The 20,097-nt window shown below is 47.0% G+C and overlaps 1 protein-coding gene across 1 annotated transcript in view; it reads right to left on the bottom strand.

Annotated features, from left to right (window-relative positions):
- Window positions 1-20,097, bottom strand: part of THSD4 (thrombospondin type 1 domain containing 4) — a 721,258-nt gene that overhangs the window by 121,103 nt on the left and 580,058 nt on the right. Inside the window, exon 8 of the mRNA XM_045285660.1 lies at window positions 204-408. Within this exon, the coding sequence (XP_045141595.1) occupies window positions 204-408 (205 nt within the window). The remainder of the gene's footprint in view (window positions 1-203; window positions 409-20,097) is intronic.

Raw genomic sequence — 20,097 nt, 5'->3', positions numbered from 1 at the left:
CCTTTTTCCATTGGTGACATTTCGCCACTCATTTCAAGGGGGTGGGAGGGGGTGACTGGGCAGCTGGTACTGCTGGTATACCCAATGGCACCTTCTACATGTCAAGGGCCCTTGGGCCACCGCTGTGCCCAGCTCATAATCCTGGAAGGAATAACTCACACAGCCGAGGCAGATAGTGTCCTCTGGAGAGTGACCAAACTTACCCAAATAGTTGTTGCTTTTGTGCATCTCGGTGATGTTGATTTTTGTGGCTCCCTGGGGGATCTCGACCACTCGATGGTAGCCCAGGCTGGTGAGCGCGTGCTTGAACACACCGGACACCACCTGGCAGCCCGTGTTATCGCCTCCGCACACCCCGCACTTGTCCACGACTTTGTCGGAGCCCAAGAAGTCGTCGCAGCCGATACTCTGCAGAGAGGGGAACACACAAGACTCTTGTAGCAAGTGTCAGGAGCATCCAGGGAGGATGAGGGCAGAGGGCATGCCTGATGACCTCTCGGCAGGACTTGAACCTCTGGCCTTGCTCCTGCGGTCACTTAGCTCTCACAGATGGAGAAGCTCATGCTCTCCGTCACTCACCAGATAATAACAGAACGCCGATCCCAGCCCAGCACGCTTTCCAGGGACTTGTGAAATATACATCATAGGCGTAGGGCACGCACACCACAGCCATCGAGTTCATTCTGAGGCACAGGGGCCCTCCCGGGGGTCTCCCAGGCTGTAGATCTTTATTGGGGCAGGCAGTCTTATCTTTCTCTGTTGGAGCAGCTGGTGGGTTTGAACTGCCAACCTTGCAGTTAGCAGTCTAACAGCTCCACCAAGGCTCCTTAGGCATAGGGTAGGTGGGCTCTGCAAGTGATCTAAACCAGTTGGCATGGAGCCGATTCTGGCTCTTGGCAGCTCCTGCGTGCCAGAGTAGAAAGAACGCCATAGGGTTTTCAATGGCTGCTTCTCGGGAAGGAGATCCCCTGGCCTTTCTTCCAGACCCTGCCTGGAGAACTTGAACCTCCAGCTTTTTTTGGTTAGCAATCACTTGCCTAGCCATTTGTACCACCCAGACACTCCGCGAAGAACAGAACACAAGACAAGGAAACAAGCAGAGGGCCTGGGGGTGGGGTGGGGGGTAGGGTAAATGATCATCAGCTAGATAACCCAGGGAGCAAGAATGGAGGTTACACAGGGTGGACAGGGAAGTGGTTCCTCACATCCATACCCTTGCTGGGCCCTGCGAGGGAAGAGACGGGAACATAACGGAGGATCTCTCGGAGTCCTGGTTAAGCGCTGTATCGACAATGGGGTTTAGGCTCATTACTCACTCTAGGTTTTTTGAAAAAGCTCTATCATCCCCTTCTTAATTCCATTTTAAAAAAAGAAAAGAAGGATTGCTGTCTCTGGGATTCTTTTCCATTTCTGAAGCTGAATCCATAGTGTAGGATCACGTTTCCTAAACCCCAAATTGCGATTCATGGTGTGAGCAGAGAATTTTGCCATGTGTTCCGGCAGGGGGGAGCGGGCAGATGAAGGGAGTGGGCTCTAGTTTAGACGGCAGAATCCTGGAATTACTGGATCACTGCACTGGGTAATGGGGGGGGGGGTAATTCTTGCTATCAGAAGACCATTCTCAAACTTGAGACACATGTTTGCAGAATCACAGACTTGTCTTGGTTCTGGAATTTGAAGAGCAATTGATAGATCATGTCTCATGGGCAGAGTGGTCAGCCATAAATCCAAAGCCCACTTTCTGTTTTGTTAAACAGCCCTGTGTCTGTTCAGGTGGGCCCTAGAGGTCACCTTCTACGGCAGAGCCGCCTCGAAAGGGGTCCCTTCTCTCCCCTGCAGCCTCCCATTTGATTGACGTCTTTCTGTAGGCGTCCCCATCTACATTATTGTTTCCATACTCCTCAGTGCACATTAGTCCATCAGTCATAACTGGGCTCCCTTCACAAATAGCTTCTCTGTAAAACATTATTCCTGACCATCACGGAACATCATCTCAATATGTTCATCCACACCCAATTAGCTTTTCAAAATGCCATGTTTGCTCCGTCTTTCTCCTGCTTCACATATTTCTTGCCTCTGCCTCAAACACATTTTAGTAGAACAAGAAGGAAAATGCTTTCCGTGCATGGCTTTCACCTCCTTTCCTGTGTTCGCCCTTCTTTGGAAACACAATGATAAGAGGATGCAACCGCAGACCGAGGTTTGGAAAGAATTCATGTTCTTGCTGAGACAAGTCAAACCAACCTAAGAAGATACTCCTGATTGCTGCTCACAGGGCAGAAACGCTGGACAGAAACAATGGTCAGCCCCTACCCGCCCCCCTACCCCCCGGCCCTGTCCAGCGACATCTCACTCTTCTTTTCTTTGCTTTCCCATTACCCCTGGACTCAGTTTATGCCAGACTGAGCTCTCTGTCAGGAAGACACGCCAGGTAAAAGAGAAAATGTTGTCTGTTGATCTGTGTCTTCCAGACAGAGAGATTCAAGTCCTAACACGGGTCCTTGTGAATGTGACTGTATTTGGGAAGAGAGTCTCTGTAAACGTAATTGATTCATTGACACGATGTTATACTGGCGTAGGGTAGGCCCTCATCCACCAGGACCGGTGTTCTTATAAGAAAAGGAGAGGAGACATGGAGGAAGAATGGATGGCATGCAGCGACAGAGACGGAGGTTGGCATGATGTGCCTTGTATTAGTCTGGGTACTTTAGAGAAACAAATCCAAACATGTAGAAGAGAGAGTTTTATAGAAAGGTTAAGTGCGCATCAAGAAAACATCCCAACCCAGTGCTGCCCAAGCCCACAAGTCCAACATTAGCCCATATGTGTAACACCAATCCACAAAGACCTCCTCCATCTCACAAAACAGATGCAATGATACAGACTGCAGGAGGAAAGCCGAGTCAGTGAACGTGTAAGAATCGCACTGCTGGCAGGGGTCTCCACACGGCTGCCCCAGCACCCAGGGCTGCATTGGGCTAGGTCCATGTGGCTTTTCCTAGGGGATGTCTTGCAGGAAGTCAACCTTGCAAGCTGAAGCAGGGAACCGGCTAAGGCAGCTGCACCCTGGTCTGACCATCACAAAGCAAGAGACCCGAGAACTAGAAAGGCGAGGCTCACCGAGCCATTTATCCCTTCGCCCTTCAATTAACCCCATGTGTTTATCAGCCAGGTTGGCACAATAAACTTGCTACCTCACACCTGGAAATCAGGAGTGCCAAGGATTGTGCAAAACCACCAGCATTTAGGAAGAAGGCCTGTAACAGGCTCTCCCTCACCCCTCTCGAGAAGGACCCACCAATGTTGTGGACACCTTGGCTCTGGAGTCTTCCGAATTGTAAGAGAATAAATCCCTGTTGTTTTAAGCCACTTAGTTTGCGGTACTTTGTTATAGCCCCCCACCCCCGGGAAGAAACAAACTCACCCACACTCATTGCCATTGAGTTGATTCAGACTTGTAGTCACTGCGTTGGGACCACGTAGGGTTTGGTTGCATGGGGGTTTCAAAGGCTGGAAGTAGACCATGAGGCCTCTCTTCCAAAGGTGTCTCTGGGTGACTGGAGCTGTCAAACATTTGTCTCGCAGCCAAGTGCTTGGTTGTTTTTGCACTATTCAGGGACTCGGAGAACAATGACAACAAACATGTAGACAGGCACGGAGATCCGAAAAGATGCAACACGTTCCCAGAAGACCAGCAGACACACACAGTTGCTGGAGAGGGATGGTATGAACCCCCACAATCAGATGAATGTCAAGGGTCTTGTTTGTTAGGCTGAAGGATTTGATTTTTATCCTAGGGCATCACCAACAACAAAGGCCAGAAGAGAAGGTGGGGTATGCTCAGTTGTGGTTTTTCAATGATAACTTGTGCTTCATTGTAGAGGGGTCCCAGGGTGGGAAGAACAAGCAGTCCAGTGAACATGTCTTTCGAATAGTGTGCATGTGTGTTGCTGTTGTTCTTGGTGGTGTTAAAAATGAACAAGAGCTGCCAGAGAAGGCAGTCTTTGCATAAATCCTCAGCCCCCAGTCCGGGTAGAATGACATTGTTACAAGGAAATTACACAACCCTGCATAGCTCTACACAACCACAGAGAGTCAGAACGTCAGGGTATCAGACTGTATATTAAACTCTCTGCACAGTTTGGGGGCTCCCACACCAGATGTCCTGGCACGGTTACCCCAAATGAGTCTAGACATGGGGGGTGGGGTGAGGTCTAGAGTACTCCCCTCTCTCCCTAAGCAGTCCAAAGATTTTGGAGGCCGGCTTCAGTGGGGTTTGTGGCCACCGGAACTGTGCCAAAGGCCGGAGTCAGTATCCTGCCTCTTCCCAGACCTCCCTGGAGTCTGAGTACCAAGCAAACCTTCCTTGGCAGCCGGGGAAAGGATGCGACCTGAATGGAGCATCTCTCTAGTGGGGACCCAGGGTCTCCAAGAGTCTGGGTTGCCCTGGACATGGCCAAGCACCACACCCAAAGGAAAGACAGTCCCCAAATGAGAACTGTGCAGATGACATGCACTCAAGACCTGTGGGGCTGTGGGCACAGTGCGTATCCAACCACTGTTCCTTCTCCTGCTGCACACAGCTATGGTGAGGATCACCTGGTACAATGGGGTTGGGGGGAGGAGGTGAGGGAGAACGGCCAATTGGATTGGGCGTCCAGGTCCAGGGAGGCCATGGCTGAGGAGGTACCTTTAAACTAGAATCTGGGACACAGCTTTTCAGGCCGAGGAAACAGCAAGTGCAAAAGCCCTGAGACGGGTGACAGAAGACCCCTGTGACTGAGGCAACGGTTACTGAGTGAACAGCAGTAGGTTGCAGGGGCTCCCTGGGGCGCCTGGGGTGGAGTGTAGTCTGAGGACCATCAGAGGGGACCGTTGGCTCTAAGCTGAGGCAGGGCTGTCCTATATCAGGAAAAGGAATTCATTTGTTCACTAAATAGTGATTGGGACCAATTAAGTATCAGGCATTGAAGATGCTATGGTGAGCAGAACAGATCTGGTCATGCCACTTGTAGTGCAGGGGTCAGGGCTCCAGTTGTTAGTAAAGAGTAAATAAATAATACATTTAACATGGATACCACACTCCAAAAATACATAAATAAATAAGAAGTGGGGAAAAAAAACCTATGACGAAAAATAAATTAAATAACCACATTTCAGTACTAATAGAGAACAGTGGTGGATGCTACGACAGACAAAGCCATGGGACGTGACGCCATCAGGGACACTGGACGAGCTCTCCTGAGGAAGTGAGGATGGGGGCAGATTGGAAGCAGGGACTTCCTACAGTAGATTCTGGAGCGGCTTGTTCTCTGTACGACAAAATGACGCTTATTCATCACCCTGAAATGAAGCAAATAATGGCCAGAAACAGTAGAAAAATTCCTCCTATGGAACATATAGACACATGAAAACAAGACAGAAAAACAAAGATATTCCAAAAAAGGGAAACAAAGATAGATCAATATTTTTAATTACACTGATGTCATTAAACAAAACAAAGCAAAACAAATTATCTGGAAGGGACAACATAAGGACACTTCAAAAATTCCAGGAAAATCGTTATTATCTTTGAACTCCAGTTTTCCACAAACTTTTGGAGACCCCCCTTGTATTAGTCTAGGAGCCCTGGTGGGGCAAGTGGGTTCTGTATTGGGCTGCTGACTGCAACGTCAGTGGTTCAAAACCATTAGCTGCTCCGAAGGAGAAAGGTGAGACTTTCTAATCTTATCAAGAGTTGCAGTCTAGGCAGCCCACAGGGGAAGTTCTACCCTGTTCTTTAGGGTCGATATGAGTTGGCATCGACTTCATGGCTGGGAATTGTTGCTTTTATCTGAGCCGTTTGCCATAAGGAATCGGAACATTGCAATTTGCTTGTGGACTTTACTCAAAACCACACTCACTGTCATCAAGTCAATTCCGACTCAGAGTAGAACTGTCTCCATACGTTTCTGAGACTGAAAGTTTACGGGAGCCTCATCTTTCTCTAGAGGAGCAGTCGGTGGTTTTAGAACCACTGACCTTGAGGTGAGCAGCCCACGGCGTAACGTCTGTACATCTGTTAATGTCTTCATCAGCGTATTCATTACATGTTCTAGTTATTAGGCACCGTTGTGTCGGTTCTGACCCACAGCGACCCTGTATACAACAGAAGGACACACTGCCCGGTCCTGCCGTCCTCACAATTGCTCTCATGTTGAAGGCCAAGGTTGCAGCTGCTGTGTCCATCCGTCTTGTCCAAGGTCTTCCTCTTTTTCTAGGAGAGCCAAAGTTGTCAATCCATCTTAATTGATGCTTAATTGGAGAACACGCTGCACTGATTTTATGCCATTTATATTTGAATTTTCTTTCTTTTTTTTTTTTGTTTATGTTTACAAAACAGCTTTCTGGAACTTTATTGATTTTTCTCTCACATGAAGCAAAAGACACACAAGCAGCAAGGGAAGGTGTTAAGTCAAGGTGACTTTAGCAGAGATTCATAAGAATCTCATTTCCCAGTGCACCCCGGAAACGACAACGTGGCATTGTCTGTATCCTGTTTGTCGAGTACTGGTTCTAGTGGTTTTCAGACGTCTATACCTTTGAAGCAATGTTAAAGACATATAAAAACTCCCAGGGACCTCTGCTCAAACAACTCACCGATGAGGTTTTTGTATTTGGGGAACTGTGCAACCTTCTGGTTGGTTTAGTTTCTGATGTACGAGATATGAAAAAACCCAAACCCACAGTGATTATGTCCAATGAGAGAACGGAAGTACTGAAATCGTGTTTCTTAATCTTTATACATACTGTGTCATCACTGACTGTCTATAAACTTTTGTGCGTTGTTTCAGCAGAAAGTTATCATTTCTTATAAAATAATCCTGTAGTTGTAACAACAAAACATTTCCATAAGCCAAGCTTGTTGTTGGTGCGAGATGCATAGCAACTCGGTGTACAAAGGACAAAATACTGTCTGGTCCCGGGTCACGCTCACAATTACTCTTCTGTTTGAGCCTGTCAACGCAGCCACTGTGCCAATCCAGCTTGTTGAAGGTCTTTCTCGTTTCCAAGGCCCCACTACTTTACCAAGCATGATGTCCTTCTCCCGGGAACGGTCGCTCCTGATAATATGTCACAGGCATGTGAGACACAGTTTCACCGTCTTTGCCTCCACGGAGCATTCTGGCGGTGCTTCCCAAACAGATTTGTTTGTTCTTGTGGCAGCCCACGGTACTTTCAATAGTCTTCGCCAGCACCACAACTCAAACACGTCAAGCTGTCTTCAGTCTCCCTGATTCCACCTCCAATGTTCACATGCAGATGAGGCAATTGAAAATACCATGGCCTGGGTCAGGGACACTGAGTTCTCTTAGTAACACCCTTGCTTTCCAACACTTTAACGTGGTCTTTTGTCTCTTGACTGATGTTTCCATGAGCCTTGATTATGGATCCAAGCAACACGAAATCCTTGACCACTTCAAGCTTTTCTCCACTTATCTGGTCTAGCCGTAGACCAGATGTTATCTGCTGGTCTAGTTGTGAGCCCCAGCGTACACATATCAACATAACTAGAAGGCTAAAGCTCGATGCCAGTTTACTTGGTGAAACTCAATGTTCTCTGCCATTATCCCCCAATCACAACGACGCTGTGATTTCACTGTAAGAAAATGCTGTGGTTTTCCTTGCTGCCAGTGTCTTCAGAGTCACAGATTTTGTTGAAATTTCCAGTGCTTTAGCTATGTGCAGTTGGTCAATTTGAGAGGATTAAGAGTGAAGGGGTGGAGTCTAGTCTGTCAATCAGGTCATAGCCAATGAGTCCTCTGTGTGGGCATGGCCTTCTCCTCTGGATACTGGGATTCTGGTATTTCTCCTTGGAGGTGGGAGAGACTCTCTCTGCTCATTCCCTGTGAGAAGACACATGAACTACACTAGTGCCCTGAGCCAGAGGAGCCACAGAGAGACCTCTGCCACTGCTGAGATGCTTACAGCGCCACGGAATCCACAAGACTTCCCACCCACTGGCCTATGATATTCTTGCACTCGGCATCATTTCACGTATTTCATGAGTCTGAGGAGGACTTTATAGATTGGTCTTGGACATATGGGCTAATAATGAACTGATGGACTTGATCTGGACTGGGCTGGGACGTTTTCTCAATATTCAATTGCTCTTATAGATAAAGCTCTTTCTTATACACATACGAATGTCTATGAATTTGTTTCTCTAGTCTACCCGGACGAACACAGTACGGTATTGTGGCAATTGGTATTTGTGAACCATATCCATACTGTTTTGGAGAATGAAGTGATAATTAACAGAAGGGAATTATGAAAAGTAGTAATTACAAGAAAAGTCAATTGAGGAAAAGCTTGAGAACCATTGACTTAAGACATGGTAATTGAAAGGTCCTTTCATTAAAAGAGAAATCAGAATTGAACACTGGGAGACTACAGTGGGTGGCCATTTGGGAAATCCAAGCTGACTCAGACTCAAGTCCTACCTATCAGGGATGATTCGACATACGTACAAGCTGTATGAGACATTGAGGAGTCCCGGCACTCGCTGTCATGCTTGGGCAAAATAAACTCTCTTTTAGAACACGGATGATTTATCAAGGGGCACATAAAGTCCAGAGGCTGTTTGAGAATCCCAGCCTGAAGTAGGTGAGTGGTGATGGAGTAAAAAGGATTTGAGAGATGTTTAGGAAGCACAATGTGCCTGATTGGGGAGGGGAGAAGAGCCTTTGACTCCTCCACTTCTTCCTCTCCTCTGCCTTCTCAACACCATCCTATCCGACACTCGTCTTTCCTCCAGGGCCTGGCGGGGAGTGGGGTAAGTGTGGGCTGTTAGGCGAATGTCTAGTTTGACAGAGAAAACAACATGCTTCTGCAAAGACTGATGGCCCTGGAAGACCCCTGGGTCAGGATCTGCTTTGTCCTGCAGAGTAGCTGGGCATTGGAACTGACTTGAGGACAGTCACTTTGAACACATTTGGCTCATTTAATCTTAAGCAACCTGTGATATTTCTGGCAACCGGAGGGCACGAAGGCTTAGGGGAAAGGTTGTTAGTAACAGGTACCGCTGGGGTTTGAACCATGATCTGACTTACAACTCATACTGTTAGGCACTGTGGAAAAACTGCCTTCATCAAGGATCAGAGGTCTCCTTTACGGAAGGACTGAATGATGGCAGGGAGGGAGGCACAAAAGCATGGACCGTGCTGTCGCAGAGGACTGGTGACGCCAGCGTTCTCCTCTTACTTTACTGAGGGGGACCGATCGTACCGTGTCTTTCCCTTCTTAGCTGCTACCTTCCATAAAGTTAATGAATAGATATTTCACCCGATCCTTCTATATCTTGCTTTTGTTACAACCTTTAAATTCGAAATAGTTCACCTCATATGAAGCTGAGATTTTACAGTTTCCACGTAGCCTTCCGCCAGCTTCCTCCAATGATAATAACTTATCTAACCATAAACCCAAAGTAACACAAACCAGTTGCCGTTAAGTCAACACCGAGTCACAACTTATCATGCACGTCAGAGTAGAACTACAACTGTGCTCCATTGGCTTTCAATGGCGGAGTTTTCAGACATAGGTCTTCCTTCTGATACATCACCACAGCATATTGCCAAAAGCCAGGGGACTTACATCAGTAGGATCCTTTAAATGGAGTGACCTTATTCAGATTTAACCAGTTTTTATGTGCGATCTTTTTGGGTGGGGTAAAGGGTATGTAATCCGGTTCTGTGGGAGCCCTACCTAGTGGCACAGTGGTTATGCACTGGGCTGCTAACTGTGAGGTCAACAGTTCGAAACCACCAGTCCACCTGCAGGAGAAAGATGAAACTTTCTACTTATTTCCAGCAACTCACAGGGAGCAGTTGGACCCTGCCCTAGGGGGTCACCATGAGTCAGAATCAACTCAATGAACCGATGAGAGAACATAGCTCTATGAAACTTCATCCCATGTGCACATGGGTGGATTAGTCATGCTACTTTGGAGATCTCTTTCAGAACATGGCCGTGCATTTGATAAGTGCAGCTGACGTCAGGTATCAGGAGAAGCAGTCTGGCACGATGGAACGAAGGTTGGCCGGGGAATCAGGAAGCTTGAGGTCTAGTATTCCCTCGGGCCCTGACGTGCGGGGAGATGCAGGATGAGTTACTTCTCCCTGGAGTTGGCTCTGATAACATCGTCTCCATCATCTTGAGCTCTCAGGGGACAGTGTCCAGCCAGGAATCTAGGTTGCATATCAGAATACTGGCCAACTAAACTTTGGATGTGGGTACTGAGCAGTGCTGGCCCATGTCCCCCAATTCCACCCACCACAGTGTCACCAAGGACTGATGACATTTAGGATCAGTACTAGAGCCGGGCAGACTTGGATCTTGTGCTGGTTCTGCAGTCCCGTATATCAGCCCAGTGTCTTTGTGAATGGTTCTGGCCTCAGTGTGTTAACTGTGCATGGGGATATCAACAGGGTCTACCTCGCAGGACTGTCGTGAGGATTCCGCGAGGTAAACATGACAGGTACTTAATTAACAAAATGCTGCAACAGGCTGTCTTCTCAGAAAAGGCTGGGTTTTCTTACTGGTATCTTCACATACTTGGTTTTTAGACGAGAGGTTGGTGGTTTGAACCCACCCAGAGGCCTCTTGGAAGACAGACGTGGTGATCTGCTTCTGTATGGGCACAGCCTTGAACACCCTGTGGAGTAAGGACTTGGTGACATAGGGTGGCCGTGAGTGGAAACGGAGAGCCAGGGACGGCCATCAGGGCCACACGGGGTTTCATCTGGAATCAATCCACATTTCCGTAAATCCTACCATCCGGCACGGAGCCCTGGGGGGCCGTGGTTCTGCGCTCAGCTTTCAGCAGTTGGAACCCATCAGTTGCTTCATAGAAGAAAGATGGGCAGGTTTGTTTCTGTAACTATCACAGTTTTGGACCCCCCACCCCCCACCCACAGCTCTACTCTGCCCCACATGGTCTGTGGGAGTCGGACTCCACTTGATGGCAAGGGATCATGGGTTCATCATATAACCACCTGGCCCTTCCCCGCCTTCTACTACATTTTCTCTCAGCCAGTCTCGTCTTCGCTCCGCGGTCTTGGCTTTGCTCACCATGTACTGCAGCGCCAAGAGGCAGCTCTCCCTCACTGCTAGAACGAACAACAAGCAGCTCACCTTAGGAGCTGCCTGCTGATTTTTGCAACGGGTTGTAGGAAAATTGTACTCGCTGCAAGCCATCACAGGAGAATTTGCTCAAGCATTACCTTCCATTGTGTGTCAAACTTAAATGAAATTTCCTGGGGGAAATGAGCAATCTGAATGACATAGTCAGGGTGAATTTCATTGGGGGGAGGCCTCTGTCCATCATGGTGGGGTGGGCTGGTGCCAGGCGCTCAGCTAGCGGAGGCTCCGCTTCTCTGATGGGAAGCAGATGTGGCTGTGTGTGCAGCAAACACACGCAATAGGGGTAACCTCAGTTGTGGGCATGAAGACACTGGCAGGTATAACGGCACCTTTAGACTCACACTGTCACGCCATCATTCAAAAGATTCGTAGCAAACACCAATTTGCTTATGTCTCCGGTGAGCTAGTTTGTAGAACAGAAGCCAAAGCGCCTATTCCCAACATTCTACTGAGAGAAATCCTTTGCATCTGCATATGGATCTCTCTCCAATTACTTAGGAATGCAGATCAATAACTCCTTCCTGGAGAACAACCAAGCCAGAGATAGTGTTTGACCCAGTGAGTCTTCTAGGAATGTGTGCTAAGGACATCGATAAGAAATCGGGCCATTCGTTTCTGAAGTGCAGAGCACATCACACTATTATTCATAATAAAAACTTGGAAGTGTCCTCGGTGTCCAACATCGGGAAACAGTTCAACAATATACAGAAATTCCCCAGGAAATACTGCCTGGATCGGATCCCAGGTGCTTTAAAGTCTTGTCGCACTTGGCCATGCTGAATTAACCCTCAATAAATGTTCCCTAAGCCAACCCCGCGTTTCATGGCACTCTACAGCGTGGGCCATAACAGACTCTGGGTAGCATTGGGATGGATGGGAACCCCGGGCTGCTTCACGGTGCTCGTGCCGAGCCTGCACATAGATCAAGGGGCAGACATTCAAACAGAACGAAGGGGTAGGGCGTGGCTTAAAATTAGGAAATGCGTGCGTCAGGGATGTAGCCTTTCACCACACCTATTCCGTCTGTATGCTTTGCAAAGAATCTGAGAAGCGGAACCCCATGAAGAAGAACCGGGGGCCAGGGTGAGTGGAAGGCAGAGGACACACTTTGCTTACTGATTGTGCGCTAGCCTGGGAGCGCTGGCTGAGGGGAAGCAAGACTACAGACCTGAGTCTGAACTGCAACTGGATGGAAAGAAAACAAAAATCCTCACACCTGGACCAACACGTGATCGTGCTAGACAGAGAAAAGTGTGCCGTTGTCAAGGATGTCCTTGGACGTGGAGATGAAGACAATCCCCTGCAGTCAAGAAATCAGACAACGGCCCGCAGCCCAGGAGCTCGTGCACGTCTGAAAGGGCAAAGATGCCATGCTGAGGATGAAGGGGCACCTGACCCGAGCCGTGCTATCTTCAAGAGCGTCATACGCCCGTGACAGCTGGACATTGACCAAGGATGGCCACAGAAGAGCTGGAACTGGCAAAGAACACGGTGAGTCCCACGGACAGCAAAGGAGCGACTGCATTGGTCTTCGAAGAGGCGCAGCCAGCGCGTTCCTTAGATGTGAAGGTGGCAAGATTTTTGTCTCACCTCTTTTGCACGTGTCAGCAGGAGGGACAAGTCCCTGGCAGGGGACGTCCTGCTTGGTAAAGTAGCGGGCCATCGAAAAAGAAGGCCCTCCGTGAGATGGGTTGACACTGTGGCAGCAACAACGGCCTTAAACATAACAATTGGGAAGATGGCGAGGGCTGGCCAGTGTTTTCTTTGCTTGTACAGTCACTGAGCTGGCAACTCAACGGGCTTTTGACAAGATGGCAACCCTTACTGTGTGCCTGTAGTGTCAGTCAGGGGAGACACGGAGATCAAACACAGATGGTTCCCCTGGACGTATGAAACCAGGGGTCAGAAAACTACAATCCCTGCGCCAAAGCTGGCCCATCACCTGCTTTTATAAACAAAGTGGACAAGACTTTGGGAACACAGCCTTGTCGATGTGTTGATTTAGTACCAAGTGCTGCTTTCATGCTACAGGGGCAAGGCTGACTAGTCACAACAGAGATAACATGGTTTGCAAAGCCTAGCATATCTTCTGGCCTTTACAGAGACACAAAACTAAAACAAAACAAAACTAAACAAAACAAAACAAGAACAACCTGCCAAACCGCAGTCAACAATGCAAGGCTGACACACTCCAATGACTTCAATATGGCGTGGGAATGTTGAGGGAGGGGCACACAGAACCCACGGAGCCCCAACTGAGGACACGGCTCAAGGAGGTGCTTCCAAATGCATTCCTAATGACTCTCATCTTGCAGTTCCTGTTACCTCTGCCCACCTCGGTTGTCTCAATATTACTCAACTATAAAACAGCAGGCAAAGAGTTATCCTCAGGCACAGTACTCTTCAACCACTTGGAGGCTTTTTTTTCAAAGCGAGAAAAGTGTAGTTTCCCAACCAAACTCATATAAAGCTCCACTGTAGCAAACGGAGAAAAAGCAAAACTGCTTTGGCTGAAGAGGCGCTGCCAGGCTTTGAAAGCTCAGCTCCTCAGCGTCCTGCCTGCTCTTCCTGCGGGCTCTAGGCCAGGGCTTTTCAGAGTCAGCACTAAGGTCGTTGTGAGCTGACAGTCCTCTGTGGTGAGGGTTGTCCTATGTACGATAGGATGTTTAGCAACAGTCTGGCCTTTGCAGGCCTATCGCCTCTGCTGTGGCCCCCCTCAGCCGTGCCATGATAACACACCACCCCATTACCCACTGTGGCGAGTAGACTCCAACTCACAGCCACCCACGTGACACAGGAGAACAGTTCCAAAGTCTGGAACCCTCAGGAAAGCAGACTCTCTCATCTTTCTCCCTTGAAGCTGCTGGTGGGTTCGAACCTCTGGCTTTTTGGTTAGCAGCCCAATGCGTAACCCACTATGCTATAGGGCTCCTTCTTTCAAGCATGGTACCCACTAGATGCCAGCAGCACTTTCTTTGTCTACTCACTGTAGGATGTGTAGCAGCATCCTACTCACTAGATGCCAGTAGCTCTCACTCAATTGTGACAACCCCAGATAAGTCCAAAGATTGCCAAAGATCTTCGGGGGAAGTAAATTCCCTGCAGGTGGAGAGATACTGCTGTAGTTTATTCCACTCTTCATTACACCCAGGACACCTAGTAGTAGAGGGCAGTTTCCCCAGAAAAATGGCAACTATTCTTCAACAGTACAAAAAATAAAAATAGTGGGAAATTAAGAACAAAAAGAAACCAGTAACAATACAGTGGTAATTATTCCACAGAAGCGTCAAAACACCAAAAGCTAATGAGCAAAGAGGATTTAATTTTCCTGGTTTTAAATACAGTTCTTCATCGCCATCAAACTAACCAGTCACCTTCTAGAGTTCCTTAAGCTTCCTCTTGAGTTAGCATGACCAGAGTCTTACTGCCCTGGAAAGAACACACTGTCCATCACAGCTAAACAATTCTTGCCGAATGAAAGAAAGAGCGGCTGGCTGAGAAATCACCAGATCAAAGTCACAGGTCCAATTTATTCTCTGAGTTAGAGCATCTCTCAGGTCCCTTCTGGGACTAAATTGTTTCTGGGGGAAACAAAAAGAAAAAGAAAAGGCTTTGCTTGTGAAGAACCCTGCCATGCCGAAAGTCAGCGGGGGTGGGGGTGGGGTGGTTGTTTTACACAGACAAAATTAAATTGGAGACAGGAATCAATGGGAAACAAATTGACAATGTCATTCGTTTGGAGCTAGAAATGTTCTATGGGATAAAAGGTTCTCTGGCTCCCATCACGAAGAGAATTGTGAAACTCGCGATCTGGTTTCAATCAAGCGGAAAGTTGTCACTTTTCACTACCTCATCCGGTTCCATTAGAGGATAGCACCTGACCCAGGGACTCGTCTGCTAGAGCAGGTTGGCCCTCCGGTGGGATGAACTTGGATGACAATCAACTGCAGCAGTGCTCACACACCCAAAGGAAGGAGGGCCACGAGGGGTGCGCTTCATATGCTGTAAGAGAATTCCAAACTCAAAGCCACAAGGACCATCTTGGGAGGATGGGGAGGGAGGGATTCCAACTGCTAAGATTTAAATGCTCTCCCTTCCTAGATCTCCCTCCCTGACAGATCGTGGTGGCATGGAATACACGGTGAACAGTGCTTGATTATAAAAGTAAGGTGCCCGTATTTTGCACAGCATAGTAAAAGCTTCCGGATGCCCACCCTGCCTTTAACAGGTTCTCTGGTGGATTTTGATTAAGGAGAGCATAACATTTCTGATCACATCTTTACAAGGCCTACGGAGAGGCCAGGATGAGGGAAAGCCGCGTGGACTGGGCTTGTTAGAAGCTGTGGGTTTGGGCTGCTAAGGGCTCTGACTAGGAAGTTTCCTGCGGAAAGGGCCAGAGAGACCCTGTCTGCACTCCCTGGTGCCGAATTCTCGAAGCCAAGTCATCAGCAAAAAGGCCCTAATGTGCTGGGTTGATGAATCTGTTCCAGGATGAAGGTGACATACACGCTGACCCGATATCTATGACCTCTTAGTCATATATAATAGGTTGGGTTTACAGGTGTGAAGCATAACCACAACCAGAGCCACCCCCCCCCACCGCCCCCAGGTCTGTGGGTAAACCCTGTGACCAGTAGGCACGGTGGAGATTCAAGTTTATGGTCTTTGCCATTTACTCGACACACAGTCTATCTGCAAACGTTCCTGTTTACTTTGTCTCTGCAAGATGCTGCCTTTGAGCTGGAATGGATAAGCCTTCATAAAGGGCAATCACGGGACCAGGAACAGTGGCCAATGCCTCTAGGAATGATTGTTGAGAAACCCAAGATGAAGGGTGGAGTCAGGAAGATAGGCTGACCGCATATTTATTGTGCTCTAAGATGCATGCTTTTGTGATGTTAAGATATGATCCTGATTTCTTAAAATGTCTTTGTGCTAACTGTAAAAATGTGGGTGTAATAATCAGGAAATTCAGGAATGTCCAAGAAAACACTGGCAACATCTCTGTAAATGAGTCACAATTTTGTGGGATAGATGAACTTTTTAGATACCACTGGGCGAACGGAGGAACATCTGTGAGGACGGGTCTGGTGGGTAGGTGGGTCGGACACAAGGACGAGAGAAAAGGCAGAGCAAGGTTGAGGACAGGGAGGATGGCATACCGGGATACCGCTTACTGAAGATGCTTGGTGGACACACAGAGTGGATTGGAGATGGAGGGGACTTTTGTGACATCGAGTCAGTGCTAGTGAATCCTTACTCTATGTGTGCAGTAGAACAAAACCCCGGCCAGTCCTGTCCCATTCTCACCATCATTGCTATGTGTGAGCCCACTGTTGCAGCCACTGTGTCAATCCATCTCATCGAAGGTTTTAATTTCTTTTGTTGACTATCTACTTTATCAACCAAGAGGGACTGGTCCCTCTTGATAACATGTCCAAAGTATATGCGAAGCAATCAATCTCACCACGCTCGCTCCTAAGGAGCATGTACGTCTTCCAAGACAGATCTATTTGTTCTTCTGGCAGTCTATGGTAGAGCCGATAGTCTTTGCCAGCACCATAGTTCAAAGGCATGAATCAGCATTTTATCTTCTTTATTCACCGTCTAGCTTTCATATGCACATGAAGCAACCGAAAATACAGCTCAACTGCTGCTTCCATGACAGTTGGTTGTGGAGCCAAGTAAAACGAAATCAGAGACATCCGTATTTACCATGATGTTGCTTACTGGTCCAGTTGTGAGGACTGCTGTTTTCTTCAGTTGAGGTGTTATCAAGACTGAAGGCTGTAGTCTTTGAAGTTCATCAGTAGTGCCTCAAGCTCTCTTCCCGTCCAGCAATCAAGGTTGCGCAATTTGCATATTACAAGTTGCCCATGACTCCTCATCTAATTCTGATGCTGCCTTTTTCATACAGTCCGGTTTCTCAGATGACTGGCTCAGCATCCAGATGCAATCAGTATGAGGGCAGGACAGAGCTCTGAAGCAGTCCACTCCTGATTTTAACCGTGCAGTATCCACTGCTGTGGCCGAATGACTGCCTCTTGGCCCATCTACAGGCTCTGAGTGAGCACCATGACGTGTTCTGCAGTTCCTGTTCTTTGCCATAGTATCCACCTTTTGTTATCATTCACCTAATAGAATATAAAATATAACTAAACATAGAGCTGCATTTCTCTGCTGTCAGCCACGGTCTAGCTGACATGAAGCAATGATATCACTTGTTCCACATCCTCTTCTGAATCCATCTTGAATTTTTGGCAGTTGCTCGTTGGTGTATGCTACAATCATTTCAAAATTACCTACAGCAAAATTGTACTTGCATGTGATAGGAATGACATTTCCACATCCTTTTTTTGTGGATACAAATATGGATGTCTTTCTGTCCCTTGGCCAAATAGCTGTCTTCCAATTTTTTTTTTGCATAGATGAGTGAACACCTTTAGTGCTGCATCTGTTGGGTGAAGTATCTCAAAATACTCCAATTCCTGAGGTCTTGTTTTTCTTTGGCAACGCCTTCAGTGCAGCTTGGACTTTTTTCTTTGACACTATTGGTTCTTGGTCAATATCACCCAGTGCTTTTTGGGTTAGTGACTATGAATTCCTTCCACCTTATTTTTGATACTACTTGTGTCACCCAATATTTCGCCTCTAGAATCCTTAGATATTGCGGTCAGAGTCATGCATTTTTTCTGCCAAAGTGAAAAACGCTGAGTGTTCTTACTTTTCGGTTTTCAATTCCAGGTCTTTGTACATTTCATGATAATACTTTGTCTTCCCGAGCTGCCTTTTTTGCCAGCTTTTTTCAGCTCCTTTGTCTCACCATTTCTTCTTTTGCCTTTAGCTACTCCACGTTCAAGCGCAAGCTGCAGAGTCTCTTTTGATCCCATTTTGTCTTTTCTTTTATTAAAATGACTTTTGTTTTCTTCATGTATGTGGTTCTTGATGTTATCCCACAACTCATCTGGCCCCTGTCATTAATGTTCAGTGTGTCAAATCTAGTCCTGAGATGGTTTCTAAACTCAAGTGGGATCTACTTTGGCTCTCGTGGACTTGTTTTAATTTTTTGCAGCTTCAACTTGAACTGGCATAGGAGCAATTCACGGTCTGCTTTGCAGTTGGCTCCCAGCTTTGTTTTGACTGATGATTTTGAACTCCATACCTTTGCACAGGTGTAGTTTGATTCCTGTGTACCTCATGCAGTGAGGACCACATGTATAGTTGCCATTTATGCTGTTTACAAAACAGATTTGCAATGAACAAGTTGCTCGTCTTACAAAATTCTATTTTTCAACTACCGATGCTTCATTGTTTTTACTTTTTGCATCCCAATTACCAGCAGTTACCAATGAAGCTTGATCTTATGTTTGATCAATTTTACAAGTTGATGGAAAACACTTCAATTCCCATATCTTTGGTATTAGTAGTTGGTGCATCAATTTGAATAATAGGCATATTAGCTGGATATTACCTATCACCTCTGCATAGATTTTGAAATGTTCTTTTGGATGATGAATGTAATGATTCCTCTTTAATTTGTCATTGCAGGCATAGTAGACCACGGGATTGTCCCATGTAAAATGGCAATACCAGCCCCTTTCAGAATACTAAAACCACGGAGATCGATCTTCATTAATAATTTTGACAACTTCTATGTTTCCTAGATTCATACTTCATATTACACATTACAACCATTAATGGATGTTTATAGCTGGTTTAAGTCCCGCCATCTCAGTACACGAAGGCTTGGAGAGCTTGACTTCATTCTTGTCATGACTCTACTTTGAAGAGGCAGCTCTTTCCTCACCTTATTTTGAAGAATTCCCAACGGGAGAGGCTAATCTTCTGACACCGTAATCAGACAATGGTCCATTGTTATTCATAATCTTTTCGCTGCCAATTTCTTCTGGTATCTGCCTTAGAAACCTGCCTACCCTGAGTGACCCCTGCTGGTATTAGAAATACTAGTGGCATCTCTCACTGCCATTGAGTCAAAACTGACTCATAGTGACCCTATAGGACAGGTTGGAACTGCTCCTGTGAGTTTCTGAGACTGGAACTCTTTAGGGGAGTAGAAAGTCTCTCTCTGCCACAGAGCAGCTGGTGGTTTCAGACTGCTGTCCTAACAGATCGCTGCTCAACACATAACCACTCCACCATCCGCAGCATAGCTTCCCAAATCAGAGACACATGCAAGCCACCACAACATAACAATCCGACAGATGAGCGTGGCTGTGGAAGCGATGAGAGGTCGAATAGTGTGATGACAACGGCGGTAACATGGGGAGAGTGATGGAAACACTGCAGTGATCTTTGGAAGGAATGACCAATGAACTGCAGGCAGACACTCGACAAGAAGACTTCAAAGTACAGGGCCTAGGAAGCGGGCAGGGTGTAGTGTTGTCTGTTTTAGGCACAAGGCTGACTAAAGGGCAGGCCTGTCATGCCGTCATCTTAGAGGGAAGTCTATTGTCACCGACCCCGAAGTTCAACATTAGCTCATTCACTGAAGTGACCCATATCAACGGTCTCCTCTCTTTTACTGGAATGTTTCTTTAAACCCTCAATATTTTAAATTTTAGCTTTTTGAATGGGAATTTGAATTTAAATTTTTAAATTTAAAAAATCAAGGTTAATAGGTGTTTTTTTCATCTTCTTTTGCAGCCTTCAGTATGGATTCCAACTCAATGTAAAACAAGCCAACCAACCACCCCCACATCCTCACAACTGAACCACCAGGTAACATATTGATAAATGGAGAAAAGATTGAAGTTGTCAAGGATTTTGTTTTGCTTGGATCCACAATCCAAGTTCATGGAAGTAGCCGTTAAGAGATCAAATGACACACTGCATTGGGTAAATCTGCTGCACAAGACCTTTACGAAGTCTGGAAACCTGACCCAAGCCACGATATTT

Source organism: Echinops telfairi, unplaced genomic scaffold, assembly GCF_000313985.2.
Source record: "Echinops telfairi isolate 266 unplaced genomic scaffold, ASM31398v2 ScPeMD7_7475;HRSCAF=8513, whole genome shotgun sequence".
NCBI classification, from domain to species: Eukaryota; Metazoa; Chordata; class Mammalia; order Afrosoricida; family Tenrecidae; genus Echinops; species Echinops telfairi.
This window is presented reverse-complemented; position numbering and strand designations above follow the sequence as displayed.